Here is a 15881-nt window from a genome sequence, read left to right as displayed (position 1 = left end):
AGTTCCATCCCCTGCGATAGGTCCTGCGATATATGTGTGATGTCTATAGACAAGCTTGATTTCATTTCCGTTTAGTTAAGTTCACCCATGCATATTTTCAGAAATTTTGTGAATATGTGCTACAATTTAATTTTAGTTCTTTGAACAAGGTTGTTCGAGTAGTAATTCAGCCTGGTGTTGTCCGAGTAGTAATTTAGCCTGGGGATGCCTAATCTAGATCAGATATGGTGTCTGTGGAGCCTGCTTACTGCATGAATGTATCTGAGATAGATACTGAAGGACCCTCCTAGCAACTTCAGTTATCTTTGCTCATGGTAACCAATGGTGCAGGCAAAGGCAGAGCTAGACTAATCCAGAGATGTCCTGCCTCTTCTCTTCTTTCTGAATTTTTAGTTGTAGCTCTTTTCTGAATTGGTAGATGTTTTTTTTTTTAATTTCAGATCCCAAATCTGTTGTAGGTTGCATTAAGGCTAACAATACGCCTGCAAGAGGGGGAAATGTGAACCTCAGGACTGAAAAATGGCGCAGCAAAGCACGCGTTAGTTTCTAGTAAGACTGAAACCTAATGAACCAAGTATAAGTTCGAGTGAGTGTGCGTGCGTGTTGTGATTTTTTTTTAGCTGGTTGTGTGCAGGTGACTACTTTTCCCTCCACAGCCAACAGATCTGCAAATAGGACACAAATATATAGGCCCTGTTCGGAGTCACTCCAACTCCTAAAAACACGAGGAGCTGGAGCATCTCTTTCCCAGCTCCGTGCTTTTTGACTCCAACTCCGGGAACGGAGTGGTGGAGTGGCGGGTCTCCGAACAGGGCCTTAATCTTTAGGACAAGAAAATATGTACATTTTATAAGATGCCAACTCGACTGATGGGGTGATAGTCCAGTAGCATCGGGGCGATTTGTCAGTGTAACAGTCTTGCCCGGTTTCAGCGCGCGCACTCTGCGCCATGGATGGCACGGCGCCGCGGCATGGGCGCGCGTGACCGTAGTTGTACTACTGCTGGCTGCTGCTTTCGGCTTGCATGAAAAGGAGCAAATGAGCACGGCTATCGCGCTTATACGAACGAACGATCGACCTACGATTAATCACGAGACGAGCTTCTTCAAAGCCACCCCCGGCAGCAGCGGCCGCGAGTCATCGTGCGGCGCCGCCATGGCACCGCGGCGGCGGAAGCAGCCGCGATCCTTGGGGACCGAGGACGAGACGCGGCGGAGGACATCGCGGAGGTGGTCCTCGTCGCAGGGGAGCGCGAGGGGGCCGGAGGCCGACGGGAAACCGTACTCCTCCTCCGCCTGCTGGAGCAGCTCCCAGAACGCCGGGTGGCTCAGCTGCGCCACCGGCACAACGAACCGTCTCGGCGAGGACTCCCCGTCGCCGCGGCCCTCCACGCGCACCGCCACGTGCCCCGCCGGCACCAACACATCCTTGTTGGGCAGCACCGAGGCCGCCGCTCGGGAGCGCCACCGCCGCACGGCGCGGCGCAGCCAGGCGAGCGACTGGACGGTGTTGATGACCTTGCACATGCTTGACGAAGCGGATTGGACTGAAGCGAGCGACGATTCAACTTGCGGATTGGATGGGATGGAGCATTTGGAGAGCGGGACGGGGAGCGTATATATAGCGCCGGGGCTCGGGATCGGCCACTGGAGTTGGCGGAAATTGCAGGAGTGGCACCGTCATCGCGCCGTGAGCCCGTGATGACATGGACGTGTGTCGTGTGTCTTGCACGTGAGACCTACCAGTAGCATAGCAGTGTCAGTGCAGTAAAGCGGGCTCTAGTATCATTTCCGGTGAAAGCTAGTACTAGTAGAGTGTAGTATGGTCGATCTCTACAACTCTCTGTTTCACGTGATACAGGCATAGTCTCTCGGAGGCGATTCTGCGTAGATTGTACGCTATCTTTTTCCGGTTTTGCTAAACACCTGGTATCCAAAAAAGTTTTGTGTATCAGCTGCGGTCGGCCGTGGACTCCACGGTGAATGTGAGCCCTGTACGAGTGGAAGCCGGCGATGCCACGAGGTTGAAAGCGGGAGCGAGTTTGAAACTTGACGGGTGCGGGGCCATCGTCGACGCTATACTTGAGGGTGGGGGTAGAGGGATGGCCAAGGCCATGACGGCGACGCGCCTTCGGCTCGCTTCACTGATTGTAGTCGTCGCCGGATGGTCTATAGATATGGATGTAATTTTTATTTTTAATGTTCTTGTACTATCATGAAAGTTGATGAAAAGGTAAGACGTTTTTCCGGAAAAAATAGGGATGTCCATGGCGACAATGGCAGAGCTTGAAGGAAAAGGTTAGACGGGTCGGCTGGCCATACTTGAAAAGATTACTCCTGATCTGAAGTTCCACGGCCCAAAACTGAGTGCACATCCTGTTGGGCTAGGCGGGCCGAGGCACGTGTTGGCCAACACGTAGCTCCACCCCAGCAGAGCGATGGCAAGCGCATTACTGTGTGTCATGAGGGGGGAGTGGGTGCAGGGGCAGAGCCAAGCCCCAGGCCTGGGGCATGAGTCCCAAACGCAGTGTATATTGTAGAAGTTTATTGTACACCTCTACTACAGTGTACAAAGGCGGCCTGGGGTGGCCTACTGGGCTGGCTCCACCCTTGAGTGGGTGGGTGAGGGGAGGATACGGGGCGGCTGGTGGTAGAGGCTTGGAGTTAGGGTTGGGTCCAGGACGACGCATGGAAGAAGATGGACAATAGCACAACCCTGGTTGTTGGATGGAGATCTAAGAGCATCTACAGTCGGGCGCCCCATATCCACCTCAAACGCCCGGGCGGACGACCAGTTCACTGACCGGTCATGAAAATTCGACCTAGACGGGCTCATCATACGTGCTTCAAACACCTGGGCTGACCGTCACCCCTCATATCCAGCCCAAATATGGGGCGGATATGGTGGCGCCTGGGAGCGTCTGCCATGTAGGACTGACAATGGGGTCCCACACGGGATCGCCCGAAAACCCGATGGTCTGACGGACGTCTCCTTCGGCGGCGGAGGGGGGAGGGGTGAACGCCGCGTGGCGCCGCTCTGGCTCACTGCCGGATGCCAAATCCGGCTATTTAAGTCGGCTGGCATCCCCCAACCCTTGCCACATCCTCCTCCTTCTCCATGCCGCCAGCCCGACCCCATCCACCTCCTCCATCTCCACACCACTAGCCAAACCCCATCCACCCCCTTTCTCCCGCTCAGTCGTTTTTGCCATGCTCTCTAGCTTCGCCATGGTTCGCAAAAAGATAACCACGTATGCTATGCTCCCGCCGGAGCATCAATACCAGATCAAGCAGGAGAACCAGGTGAGGAGAGCCACGCGCGCCGCCCGCATCATTGCCAGTCTAATGGGGAGGAGGAGGAAGAGGAGCAGCAGCCGGCTTCGATGGAGGTGGCGGATCCAGAGGAGGACGATGCGGAGCAACCGAAGCAGGAGCTGGCGTCGACTCCGAGCTTCAACATGGAGGAAGCGGAGGCGGAGTTTGCGGTTGCCCAAGCAGCCGAGATGGCGGAGCAACAGACCATCCTGGAGTCCATACAGGATGAGGCCTAAGTGGGGGCCAACCGGCAGTTCATCCGACAGGAACGGGCGGTGACCGACGCGCTCTTCGACGAACTCGATGCGGATATGAAGGCGGAGGCCGACGCGAATATAGTGGACATCTTCGAAGAGGATTAGGATAGTATAGGTTACTTGGTCTACCTAGTATGTGGATTGCACTTTGCATGTTTTTATATGGATTTCAGGTTTCTAGTACGAGGTATCCAGATGTAAATGAGCAAATTTAAGGCCTGATCGATCACCGTCCGCGGACGCGCACAGACCTGTTCGCGGGTGGGGTCGGATTTGTTGTCTGGCTGCTGTAGATGCTCTAACGTCTAAAATGTTTGACTTTGGCAACATTTTGGTTAGGTATCTCACGAATAGGCGGTCCATCTTTTATATATTTTCACATGTGAATTAATGTTTGTGAACAGAGATATTTTTGGTTTAGTGCAGCTCCAGTCCAAACCAGCACACGGGTGTGAATCGGGTCACGGTTGCTCATGCATGCATGCATTTCTTGGTCCCCCGTCCCACTGTCCCAGAGAGGACCATAACGGTTTGCGCAAAAAAAGAAAGAACGAGAGGACCATAACAGAGCAGGCAGTCCCAGAGGATCGGACCAGGCTAGCCAGAGAGGGCAACTACCTCGTCGCTGCCGCGGTGGCAGTGCAGGCCATCTGACCATGCGGCACCGCCGATGGCGGCCTCCAGCGGCCAGCCATGCTGCCGTGCTGGCTGCCTACCTGCCGCGCGCACCGATAGTCCGGTACGCCATTTGGCATCTGTTGTTTGTTCGTTGGTACGCCCAACCTTAAAAGCAACTTTAATGGAGCGACTCATTTCGTCCGCGGCCGTTCGTTTAGGTCGGTGTGAACAGAAAAGGCGGCCCAACGCGTCGACCTAAACGGATGCGTCGGCGCGGACACGCGACGGACGCGCGCTTGCTCGCCTACTCCTGTCCCCGGACCCGCTCGTCTGTGACACATTGGCCTTCCCTCCCCCCAGCCAATAAGCAACCCTCGCCCTCGCCTCCTCCGCGACGGCGCCGCCCATTTTGCCGGCGACTCTCTCAGCTACCGCCGCCTCCACATCCGCCCAACAACGCCGCCCCTGCCCCCAGTCGCCTGCCGCCGCCGTTTTGCCGCTGGGGAGCAAGCTGGTTCCCCGCCGATGTTTCCCCCACGCACAGCCGCCCCGCGACGAAGAAGACGCCTCGCCGCCCCAGCCACAGACGACCGACACGCTCGTCGGACGCCGTCACCCTCGTCGGACGCCGGCCGGGCAGCTAGCTGGTCTGTGGGCGCCGCGTCTCCCCTCGCCGGCCGTCTCCTTCTTCGGCGCCCGCAAGTTATTCGACAATTTACCAAGGTACGAAAATGGACTCCACCGACGAGTTCTTTTTCCACAATTTCCTTTGCGACTCCGACGATTCGTCCGACGACGAGGAGGAGATATTGGCTGCCGTGTTGGTCCATCACCACCTCAACAACCAGCAGCCGTTGTTACGTGGCTCCATTCCGTGCCATCTTCCGGCGTTGAATTGTAACCGGGAGAGTGGGCATTTCCTTCTCTGGAAGGACTACTTTGATACAACAAACCCGTTGTTCAAACATCACAAATTCCGCCGCTGGTTCCGTATGAGTAGGCATGTTTTCAACCGTATTAGAGAGGGAGTGGTCGGCTATGATGAATACTTCGAGTGCAAAGAGGATGCCGTCGGCAAGATTGGTTTCTCCTCTTATCAGAAATGCACTGCCGCCATCCGAATGCTTGCATACGGAGTGCCCGGTGATCTCATTGACGAGTACGTCCGTATGAGCGAGTCTACATGCCTAGAGTCCCTGTATAAGTTCTGCAAGGCTGTGATTGATGTGTTTGGCCCTGAGTACTTGAGAGAGCCGACAGCTGAAGATACAGCCCGTTTGTTGGCGATGAATGCTAGCAGGGGCTTCCTGGGGATGCTTGGCAGTATAGACTGCATCCACTGGGAGTGGAAGAACTGTCCTTCTGCTTGGCAAGGGCAGTATAAGGGACATGTCAGGGCTTGCACTGTCATACTAGAGGCCGTGGCGTCTCAAGATCTCTGGATATGGCACTCTTTCTTTGGCATGGCTGGATCGCACAATGATATCAACGTGCTTCAGCGTTCGCCGGTGTTTGCTAGGCTTGCCGAAGGCAACAGCCCACCGGTGAACTTTACTGTCAACGGCCACACCTACGACAAAGGGTATTATCTGGGTGACGGTACCTATCCTCAGTGGACCACTATTGTCAAGACAATACCCAACCTTGTCGGAGAGAAAAGGAAAAGATTTGCCCAAGAGCAAGAGAGTGCTAGAAAGGATGTCGAGCGTGCCTTTAGTGTTTTGCAATCTTGATGGCGCATCGTTCGGTATCCTGCTAATACTTGGAGCAAGCAGAAACTATGGGAGGTGATGACTGCTTGTGTGATCATGCACAACATGATCGTAGAAGACAAGCGCCGGAACGTCTGTACGATTAAGGCTTTCAGTTTCAGGGTGAGAATGTTGTGTCTGAGCATGGAGTAGCGGCAACATTTGAGCAGTTCACTCAGTTTCATGAAAACATGCGTGATTGGAAACTCACGTGCAACTGCAAAATGATTTGGTTAAACATATGTGGACTCATGTTGGCAACCAATAGATGTATCTTTTTTATTCGTTTTGCAAAACTATGTGAAACATTTTTATTTTTATTTGGCTTGTAAACTATACTATTTATTTGGATGGACTATTTTATTTGTTAAATTTTCATTTCACCATATATAAGAATGCAATGCAAAATTGAACGGCCAGCCGGCCATGCCTGTACATATGGATCGGCGCGTTGGGCGCGCTGCCGACTCATATGAAAAACAGGGCGGACGCCAGACGGGCGGTCGATCCAAACAAATAAAAAACAGACGAAATCATCATTTGTTTGGGTCGACCCATTGGAGTTCCTCTAAAGACGCTCCGCTGCCAGATCCACTGAACCGGGCAAGCGAGCAAGGCGCCATGCAGCAAGAAAGAAGCTGGGTCCACTGACGTAGGTCGGTCGAAATCCATATGACGCATGCGTTTCGTGTGCCGTGCCACGGATCTTGGTTGATTTTTCCTCCACGTTTTCCTCTCATTCTCTGCCTCGTTGTTCACGGCTGAGCGCGCGGGCACACCTTAGCTTGGTTTGCATTTCCAAATTTTGAGCATATCCGATGATGTCCCACCTTTTAGGCTAACTCCACCGCGCAATTTTAAACGGACGTTCGGATTGGCCGGATTTTGTCCCTTTGGGACACCGATGGGTTCATCTGTGTCCGGCTTTGTCAGATGGTTGGTGCGTGCGCCCACCGCGCGGCCGCACTCCAAATCGTGTCCGGAGTGGACGTGAATAAAAAATATATAAAAACTAGAATGAAATAACTAAAAAACTAAATAAACACATTTAAAAAAACATAAAACATATATAGGGGTCGGCCACAAAACGGCCCAGTTTCCACGGCCACTTAAAAGGCCCAATTTCATAATTAACATATAAAAACAAAATAAAAAAAACGCCTCCCGCGCGCTCCTGCCGCGCCCGTCAGTGTCGTGGCCGTGGCCGTCTTCACTGGCCGCCGGTGTCGTCGTCGTCGCTGACGAGGTCGACGTAGACCGGCGACGTCCACAGATGGGCCGGAGGTGCGTGGTAGACGGGGGCGGGCTGGACGGCCGAAGGTGCCTGCACCACCTCCTCCCGTGGCGACACCTCCTGCTCCGGTGACCGCGGCGGAGTGGGGCACCAGTTCACGCCCACGCCGGCGGCCATCTCCGGAGCAATGCAGGACCAGCCCCACCCCTGACCCAGCAGCTGCTGGAACGCGGTCGGCGGGTCCTCCTCCATCGCCTCCTCCGTGACGGCCGCCATCTGCAGCTCCGGGAAGGCGACGTCCCCGGCGGCAGAGAGGGCCATGGTCTCCTCCAGGCCGTCCCACTACCGCTCGTCGTGCATGTTCATGGAGTCGTCCATGACACGCTGCAGGAGACGGGCCTCCTCCGCCGTCATGCGAGGAGGGGGAGGTGGCGACGGAGACGGGGAAGGCGACGGCGTGGGCGTCAGGCCGCGCACCCGTGTACGCCCGCGCGCCTCTGCACGTGGCCTCCGCGGCCCCGACACGGTGCCGGCGAAGTAGGACGCGCGCCGCACGTCGTGCTCGTCCTGAAGTCATGTGTCCCACAGCGGGGAGTCGGGGGCATACCTGTGGTCGTAGTACAGGTCGTCGGGGAGGAGGCGGCGGCGGCGCTCGATCTCATCGCGCCGGGCACGGCTGGTCGCCGACACTGGCGGGATGGAGACGCGGTCCGCGGAGAGGTGCCATCCGTTGGGGAGGTGGGCGTCGCTCCACGGGACCGGCGTCCTTGTCTCCCAGTACCTCCGGCACACGTCCGTGCAGATGTACTGCCGGTCGCGATTGCCGACGGGCCTAGGGGCAATGGTGAAGGGGGCCGGCGCGGGGGCTTGACGGGAGGAGCGCGGCGGTGACGCGGGCTCCTCCTCCTTCACGGATCCGCGGCGGCGGCCCGAGGAGGAGCCGGCCTCGCGGTCGTGCTTTCCCTTGCAGCCGTAGTTCCAAAGGCCCATGGCTACGGCCGGCTGGCGAGGTCGACGACGGGGAGCGGCTAGGGTTTCTAGGGTGTCGGGTTTCGAGGGGGCAGAGAGGGGCCGAAGTGGGAAGTGTGGACGAAGACCGGTCCACGGCTTCCCATTTAAGAAGGATGACGACCCTTCGCTGTGTGGATAACAGGTGGGGCCACCCGCCCGTGCGCATTTATGTTGGCGGGTGGGAGATAGGTGGCTGCCTGCCACGCGGCCCCGCCGTGGACGTTCGAAGCGTCCGTTCGCTGTCCGCCGCGACCCAAACACGGCGCAAGTTTGCGCTCGAAATGGGTCGGCCCGGACACAAAATAGACCAGATGGGTTCGGGCCGTCGCGCGCTGGGCCGTCTAGTTTGTCCCTTTTATCCCAATCGGACGGGGGCGGACAGAATAGGGTCGCGCGGTGGAGTTGGCCTAGGATGTGTGTGTGGGTGTGTCTCCATGACAAATCCATCTGGATGGATATAGAAAACTCTATAGACTGTGCTGCTGATACAGTTTAAACACATCTCTAGATTGCCCTATGCATTGTGCTCTAGATTGTGCTGGTGGATCTTTTTCTTCATCGTGTTTCTAGTTTGGAAAGAATATAAAAGCTGGTGTTTCCTAAATAAAGCATAATAGAACTCCTCCTCCCGATGAATTTCTTATTGAATTTTATTATAAATTTTGGCCTCTAGTTTGTCATGGTCTTCATTATCTTTACCAAGGATTGTACTCACAATGGTAGATTTGACATTGCTAAATTTGGTTATGGTATTCTCACTCCTATTCCTAAATGTGTAGATGCTAGTAAAATTCAACATTACAGGTCCATTTGTCTTTTTAATTTGTTTATGAAGCTTTCTACAGAGGTAATCAATAATATAGTTGTTGGAGCTTATAAATGACTTTTCCGTTTACAAAAACTTCCTATAAATGTTAGATGCATCCTAAATGGTGTGGTCTTGCCGTCTGAAGTGTGGATGAGATGCATAAGAACAAGAAATATGTTAATTTTCATTGAAGTGGATTTTGAGAAGGTTTATGATAAGATCAATTGGTTTTTTCTACAAATGTATGTTCAAATATTTTCCATGTTAGATATGTATCCTGTGTTTTGAAAAAATACAAACACAGTAAAATTATTGTAATGGTGTTTGATTCAATTGTGAACTCTTTTAAACTAGGAACGCATTTACACAAATGTGGGTATACATCCCACATTTTATTTAACATTGTAGTAGAAGATCTAAGGATACTCATCAATAAAGCAAGTGAACATAATTTATTACTAGATTTATTTGATAATTTAGTGCAAAGCGATATCGACTTACTGCAATATGAAGGAAATCATCTTCATTTTTCAATATAATTCGAATTGTGTTATGCATCTATAATTATTTGTGTTTTCTTGAGCTTCTGTCATGTTTAAAAATTGTTTTCCACTATGATGTGCTCTTGAATTTTTGGTGAGGCTAAAATACAATCCAAAATCATCATCGATGATTATTAAACTACTTTGTGTATGTAGATGGTCAATTATCTTTTCAATATGTGGGCATTCTTTAGTTAGTCTACATAATAAATACTAGAAAAGTACAATAACAAGAAGGTTGTGAGAAAATTACATAGCTGGGCTGGTAGAGAAAAATCTATGGGGCGGATTAGTCCTATTTAAATCATGTCTTGGTATTGTTCCTCTCTATATGATATCCGTTTTTGAACTGTCTAGAGGCCCTAGTAAAAATATTTATTTATCTAGGAAAACACATAGGGTGTCGTTGGCTCATAGGATTTCATAAACATAGAAATAGAAAAACACAAGAAAAGATAACTAGTGCAAAGCAGTGGATACGAAACACAGTAGTACTCCCTCCGATCCATATTACTCTTCGCTTAAACGGATGTATCTAGGCGTATTTCAGGGCCTCTCTCCGGTCAATATTACTTGTCGTTCAAACACATGTGTCTAGACGTATTTCAGTGCTAAATACATTTGTTTGAGTGACAAGTAATATGAATAGGAAGGAGTTATGTTAAATTACGTGTTTGGTTCACGGGAATAGAAAAAACATTGGAATATTATTAAACTCAATCAAATCAAAGTCAAACCACATGAAAAGGTACAACTAGGATATCATTATGTCACTGAAGACTTTGATCTTGTACTTTGTGTGTAGCAATCTAAAAGGTAGGCGAAGTGGATTGTAAATTTCTTACATTCTTCTGACAATGAGATCAAAGGAATTTGCCTCCATTTTCATTCCCATCCATATATTTTCTTTTCTATTTTCTTGTTGCATCAACTCAAAAATGAATAAAGTCAATTTGAGTGCTTAAAATACTCCTCCTCGGTCTCCTCCTCCACAGCCGCCATATGCGGCCACCAATGCGTAAAAACGATCCTTCCCCTCCTCCTCGACGATGAGGTCGGCCTTCTCCTACATCACGGCTTCGTCTAGGATTTGCCCCTTCCTCCTTCGAGAGCGGCACCAAGTCTTGCTGCGGGGTAAGAGGCATGGTGACGGTAAGAGGGAAGTGGAGGTTGTGTTTTAGGCTATTCAACCATGGCTATGGAGAGGGAGGTGGAAGTTGTACTGTAGGGGGTAGTGTTCAAACTACAGCTTGTGAGCTATTCAACCATGGCGACGACCATTTCATAGCCGTGGGCGGCGAGCGATGCAGAAACCTGGCGGCCTGTAAGAAAATGTCGCCGGAAACTTGATGTTAATGAGAACGGGAAGTTGGCACGCTACGTCCGCCGATATGTCATGCTTTCCGGTGCCATAGCCTCTTCTACCGTCTGCGCCATTGAGAGGGTGAGGAGATGGAGCACGCAGAAGTACAAGGAGGGAGCTAAACTTCCCTTCCATTTGAGTGGTTGGCCGATGACACGCACGCCATATCAAGGCAACCAGCCTTCAAATATAGACTCTTATGGGTTGTATATGAAGGGCGCACCGTAAATTATGGCGAACAATGGCTGAATGGAGACTCTGCCAGGGTGGTCGTTTTGGCCAAAATTATCATATTGGTAGTTATTATGCCGATCAGACTTGTACTGTGACACTGCTAGAGTTGCTATCATACCAGTTTGATCGATGGAGGGCACAAACCAAATTTGACCGGTTTGAAAAGTCTAGGGGATCAAATCTAGAGTCAATCAGTGGTTGAAAGACCAAGAGTGGAATTTCAATATCAGCAGTACCAAATAGCCCGGACGCTGCATGGAGAGGTAATTGCTTTTCTTTCCTGCCTACCAAGGCGACTTGGGAAAGCCTTCCTTCCCTCGATCTCCGCCGACGAGTCTGTGGATTCGCCTCCCCTCCGCCTGACGCTCTGGCGTCCAGTGGCGGCGGAGAAAATCCTGGTGTCTTGACTCCCCCTAGTAGATCAGTAGGGTTTTAGTCCTCGCAGGGGCGGCGTTTTGACGGATGGCGGCGCTCTTTCTTCGAGACAGTCTTCCAGGATTCGATCCTCCCCAAGTTCATTTGTTAGGACGGATTAGACGGAGCTCCGGTGTAGATTTCTGCCAGCTTCTTGGGGCGGCGAGGTTAGGGTTTCTCGTCATGCGTACACAACGGCGACATTTGGTATCAGTTTCTTTAGATTGATTCAAGGATTCAAAGACGACGACTGCGGCTCCAGAGCGCTGGTCCTTAGGGGCACGAGCAAGACTTTCCGGCTGTCATCGGCAAGGTCAACCGGTTCCGGTATGGGAGCGGCGACAGCGGTGCGTCGGCGGCTCGTTTTGGCGGCGGCAATAGTCTTCAGTGGTTCATGGATCTCGATGTAATTTTAATTATGTTTGAGGTGATTTTATACTTCTGGTGAATCTTTATAATAGATCTGATCCTCTTTGTGTGAAATGCCTCGGATGTGTTTCTCTTCCACAAAAAATGCAAAATCAAGTTGTCGTCTTTTGGTATCCACCAAGTTGAACCCGATCATGGGAAATCAAGTTCGACGTGCGTGATACCAAAAGTGGGTTCGACGTCTCATACAGTTGAGCCCTCGCCATCGACAGCACATGATGGGGTACGAGCACGAGCTACACCGTTGCCGCTATCCGATTCCGGCGTCCCCCGTCAGCATCAAGCGCGCAGCCAACGGTCCATCAATCTGCTCCTTGAGACTACCCTACCCTCCTCAGGTCAGGTTCTTCAGGCAGGACAAGGGGCGGCGACATGACCGCCCGTTCTTCCGGAAGAACCCAGCCCTGAAAACGATGCTACCATTGGCACCTCAGCTGCCTGCCATGTTCTTCAGTTTCGTCATGCTGGCGACCGCTGTATATTCTAGCCTGTCGAGCGTGATTATGGGATGAAAGGGATGGATTCGACGAACTGCATGGCGCGGCGCATGATTGAGCTGAGCATCGATCCCCGCGACCTCTAGCTCCGACTGTCTGGTCAGGAGCCCGGAAAGTCTTGCCCCGGTTTCGGCGCGCGCACACAGAGATGCGCGCTACGTGCGTGAGTACGCCTCCGGCGCCGTGGATGCCACGGCGCCGCGGGGCATGGGCGCGTACTGCTGCCCAGAGCCCGCGGTCGTGATCCAGTACTCTGCTTCTTTCTCCTTTCTCTGTTTTTCTCGTGTCCGTGTCGATGGGAGTGAAGTGGTTGCGTCCTTTTCATCGAGCGGAGAACTCCCTGGTGGTACAATCAAAAGAGGAGCAACATTTGCCACTCATATAAGAGCGGCTAAATTTCATGTTTTGACCCTGTTTCGAAACTTGATCGAGATCTGATCCCGCCTTACAAAATTTTTGGGATCTGACCCTTTCCTTAACGTCGGGGTCTATGATAGTAGGGTGTAACAGCCTACCCCCAAGGTCCTGGCGGTAGGGTTGCACACTCTACCAATTTTTTTTTAAATATGAAACACAGTGCATGCTTGCATCTACCGCCGAGCATCTTGACGGTAGGATTGTACAGGCTACCGCCAACCTGTTTGACGGTAGGGGTGTTTCCTATCGTCAAGGTCCCTTGCAGTAGGCTGTTACACCCTACCGCCGTGGATCCTGGCGGTAGCAAAAGGATTAGATCCCCGAAATTTTCATAAATTGGGATCAGATCTTAATTAACTTTTCCCTGCAAAAAAAGATCTTGATTAACTTTTAGAAAAAAGGTCAAAACACAAAATTTTGCCTCTAAGAGCAATTCTAGTAGAGTCAGTTTTTCTCCGTGGTAACTCTAGTAAAGTCAGTCAAATCCGCAACCTTCAAAACGCGAACGAAGGACGCTTCATAATTTTTTGGAGGCTCGCGAGATGTCGCACAATCTCAAAGGTGTCATATGCAGCCTTCATAATTTGTCCTCCCCCCCCCCCCCCCCCCCCCCACACACACACAAAAAAGTTCTTAATATAGGGCGAGAAATTAGTAGGAGGGAGGGGCAATCTTTTTTGCTTTTACAATATATGTACCAACTATAGTTAGGGGGAAATGTCCATAATTGACATTTTCATACATTTTAGTAGTGGACGTCGGGTCAAGGACTAAGCGCGGCGGCGGGACAGTCCGACGTGGTTTTTGCCAGAGTAAGAAACTGAGAGGGGACATGAGCATCATGGTAGACACGGACACGGTCCCTTTCAGCGTGGAATTGGCCGAGAGCGCCTTCATCCCATACAGGCCAGACGCCGATGTTGAGGTCAGGGGCAGCTTGGCCAGAGGAGGCTGGTCCAAAGACGGTGGTATCCTCTCCACGCCCATCTCATGTGTTGCCTCGTGTGCCACCTCTAAGTTGGCCCAGATGGTGCGCTCCCTCTCCAGTGCCAACGATCGTCCTGCGACAAACTCCTCAAAGACTATTCTAGGGGCGGTGGCCTCGACGTAGGAGGTGTGGCGAGCATCCGCCTAAAAGCGAGGGCAAGGCATAACACGTTAGCTGGCGGCCTCCAACGCAGTCATGGCAGGGCATCGATGCGTTAGCGGGTGGCTAGTGACGCCCTCCATCCCACCCCAACGATCCTATTCATCCTTCGTTCTCCTACGCGGCCTCCATCTCAACATGCTTTGCTCTAGTGCCGCCGTGCGTGTGTGCTCCAGCACTTGAGCAGTTGAGGGGTCCCATGGTGAAGGAGGACGAGGATGTGCTCAAGCAGGCCAATGAGGCCTCGGAGCTGGTCGAGCTGGCGCTTTGGCCTGACCTGCCCTAGGCGCTCAGGCATCAACGATGGAGGCCATCGCACCCACTCCTACACCAGAGCCGGAGATGTCCACTTCATGGACTAGTGGGGCAGACGTGCACGTGGACTTCCACATTCTTGTCGACGCTAGAGCCGGAGGAGGAGCGCCAGTAGGAGCCACAACACGAGACGCAAAGAGACGCCATCTACGCCATCGCGCACACTAACAGTAGGGCCGCCGCCTCCATCGCCACCAGTATCGCCATGGTCGCCTCCAACCTACATCGACCTCGTCGGCGACGAGGATGAGCACTAGGCTCCAGCGCCACCGCGTGCTTCGGCGGACACCCTAGTTAGATCTAGGGTTTATTTAATATTTAGTTATGTTTTTTAGTTTCATTAATGGAACAGACTTTTGGCAACCATATATATATAAACCAAGAAAGGATAAAGAAAACCCTAATATGTGTCATGCGGGTAGCATGCACTGGAGAGGGGGTTGACACGAGTGGAGATTTGGTGTGCACCTGGCCACCCAAACAGAGAAAAGACAATTCTTTTGTGTAGTTATACAAAATCCCCACGTTTTCCACTCTTTGTTGCCACTTCACGACTGAGCATAGTTTCAGCTTGGTTTGCAATTCCTGTTTTGAGTCTATCCGATGATCCAAGCTTTTAGGTGTGTCCCTTGACAAATCCATTTTGATGGCACAAAAATCCAAGGTGTGCAACGCAGCAGCCACCTCCTTCTGAAGAAAAAAAGAAAAGTTTAGGGTCCCAGTGCCTCCAGCAGGTCTGCATCGTCTCAAGTGGCCCTGGGTCATGGAGACGCGGTGGACTGGCCCTTGCCGGCGGGAGGGATCTGGCTTCGCTTTTAGGTGTTTTTGTGAATTTGTTTAGGGTTTGCATCCTGCTTAGGAAGTTGAGGCAGTGGTGGCTCTCTGAAGATGGAATAAGGTTATCCCGGCCTAGTCGCCATTCAGTGATGCGTCTAGCATCATCGGATGGCGTGTAGAGGTTTGTCTCCTGCATATCTCATGGGATTCGATCGATGCTAGTTTTCAGTGAATCTACTTGGATCCAATATTTCTTCGTCTTCATTCGTGTGTCTACGGGTTTGATCCCTTCGATCTATACTTCTTTTCACTGGCGACGGTTGATGTTTTGATACGCTGGTCCTTTGGGGCCTTAGCATGACGACTTCTCGACTGCCTGCTACAATAAGTTTGGCCCGACTAAGGTAAGGAAGGGACGATGACGGCGCCGCACCTTTAGCTCGTTTCAGTACTTGTAGTCATCGCTTGGTGCTCTATGGACATGGATGTAATTTTTGTCATTTATGTGTTCTTTGTAGTGTCATGGCTAACGAATAGATCGAAAGTTTCCTCGCAAAAAATTCCATGTGAATGGATATGGAATGTTGTATAGAATGTTCTGCCGATACAATGAAAAATATATATTATTAGATATGGAATAATCTATTTATTGTGTTTTTTTGCAGATAGCGAACCGCCTGTACCAAACGGTCTATTTATTGTGTTGCTGATACAGTTTTAAACATATCTCTACATTACCCTATGCCATGTGCT

At 51.6% G+C, this 15881-nt stretch overlaps 2 protein-coding genes and 1 pseudogene across 2 annotated transcripts; 1 reads left to right on the top strand and 2 right to left on the bottom strand.

The window, feature by feature from the left end:
• Positions 1 to 229: 229 nt before the first annotated feature.
• On the bottom strand, positions 230 to 1572 carry LOC125534286 (auxin-responsive protein SAUR21-like). Its single transcript, XM_048697547.2, has one exon. The coding sequence runs from the start codon at positions 1524 to 1526 to the stop codon at positions 1089 to 1091; it is 438 nt and encodes a 145-aa protein (XP_048553504.1). The 5' UTR covers positions 1527 to 1572; the 3' UTR covers positions 230 to 1088.
• A 3348-nt stretch (positions 1573 to 4920) lies between these two features.
• LOC147987011 (uncharacterized) lies at positions 4921 to 5708 on the top strand. Its single transcript, XM_087542235.1, has 2 exons — positions 4921 to 5545; positions 5689 to 5708. The coding sequence occupies exons 1-2, from the start codon at positions 4921 to 4923 to the stop codon at positions 5706 to 5708; spliced, it is 645 nt and encodes a 214-aa protein (XP_087398361.1).
• A 1442-nt stretch (positions 5709 to 7150) lies between these two features.
• Positions 7151 to 8164, bottom strand: LOC147987010 (uncharacterized; annotated as a pseudogene).
• Positions 8165 to 15881: the final 7717 nt, after the last annotated feature.

The sequence above is a fragment of the Triticum urartu genome, chromosome 2A, assembly GCF_056163025.1.
Source record: "Triticum urartu cultivar PI428250 chromosome 2A, HENAU_Tu73, whole genome shotgun sequence".
NCBI lineage: Eukaryota > Viridiplantae > Streptophyta > Magnoliopsida > Poales > Poaceae > Triticum > Triticum urartu.
The sequence above is the reverse complement of the archived record's forward strand: the minus strand, read 5'-3'. Positions and strand labels throughout refer to the sequence as shown.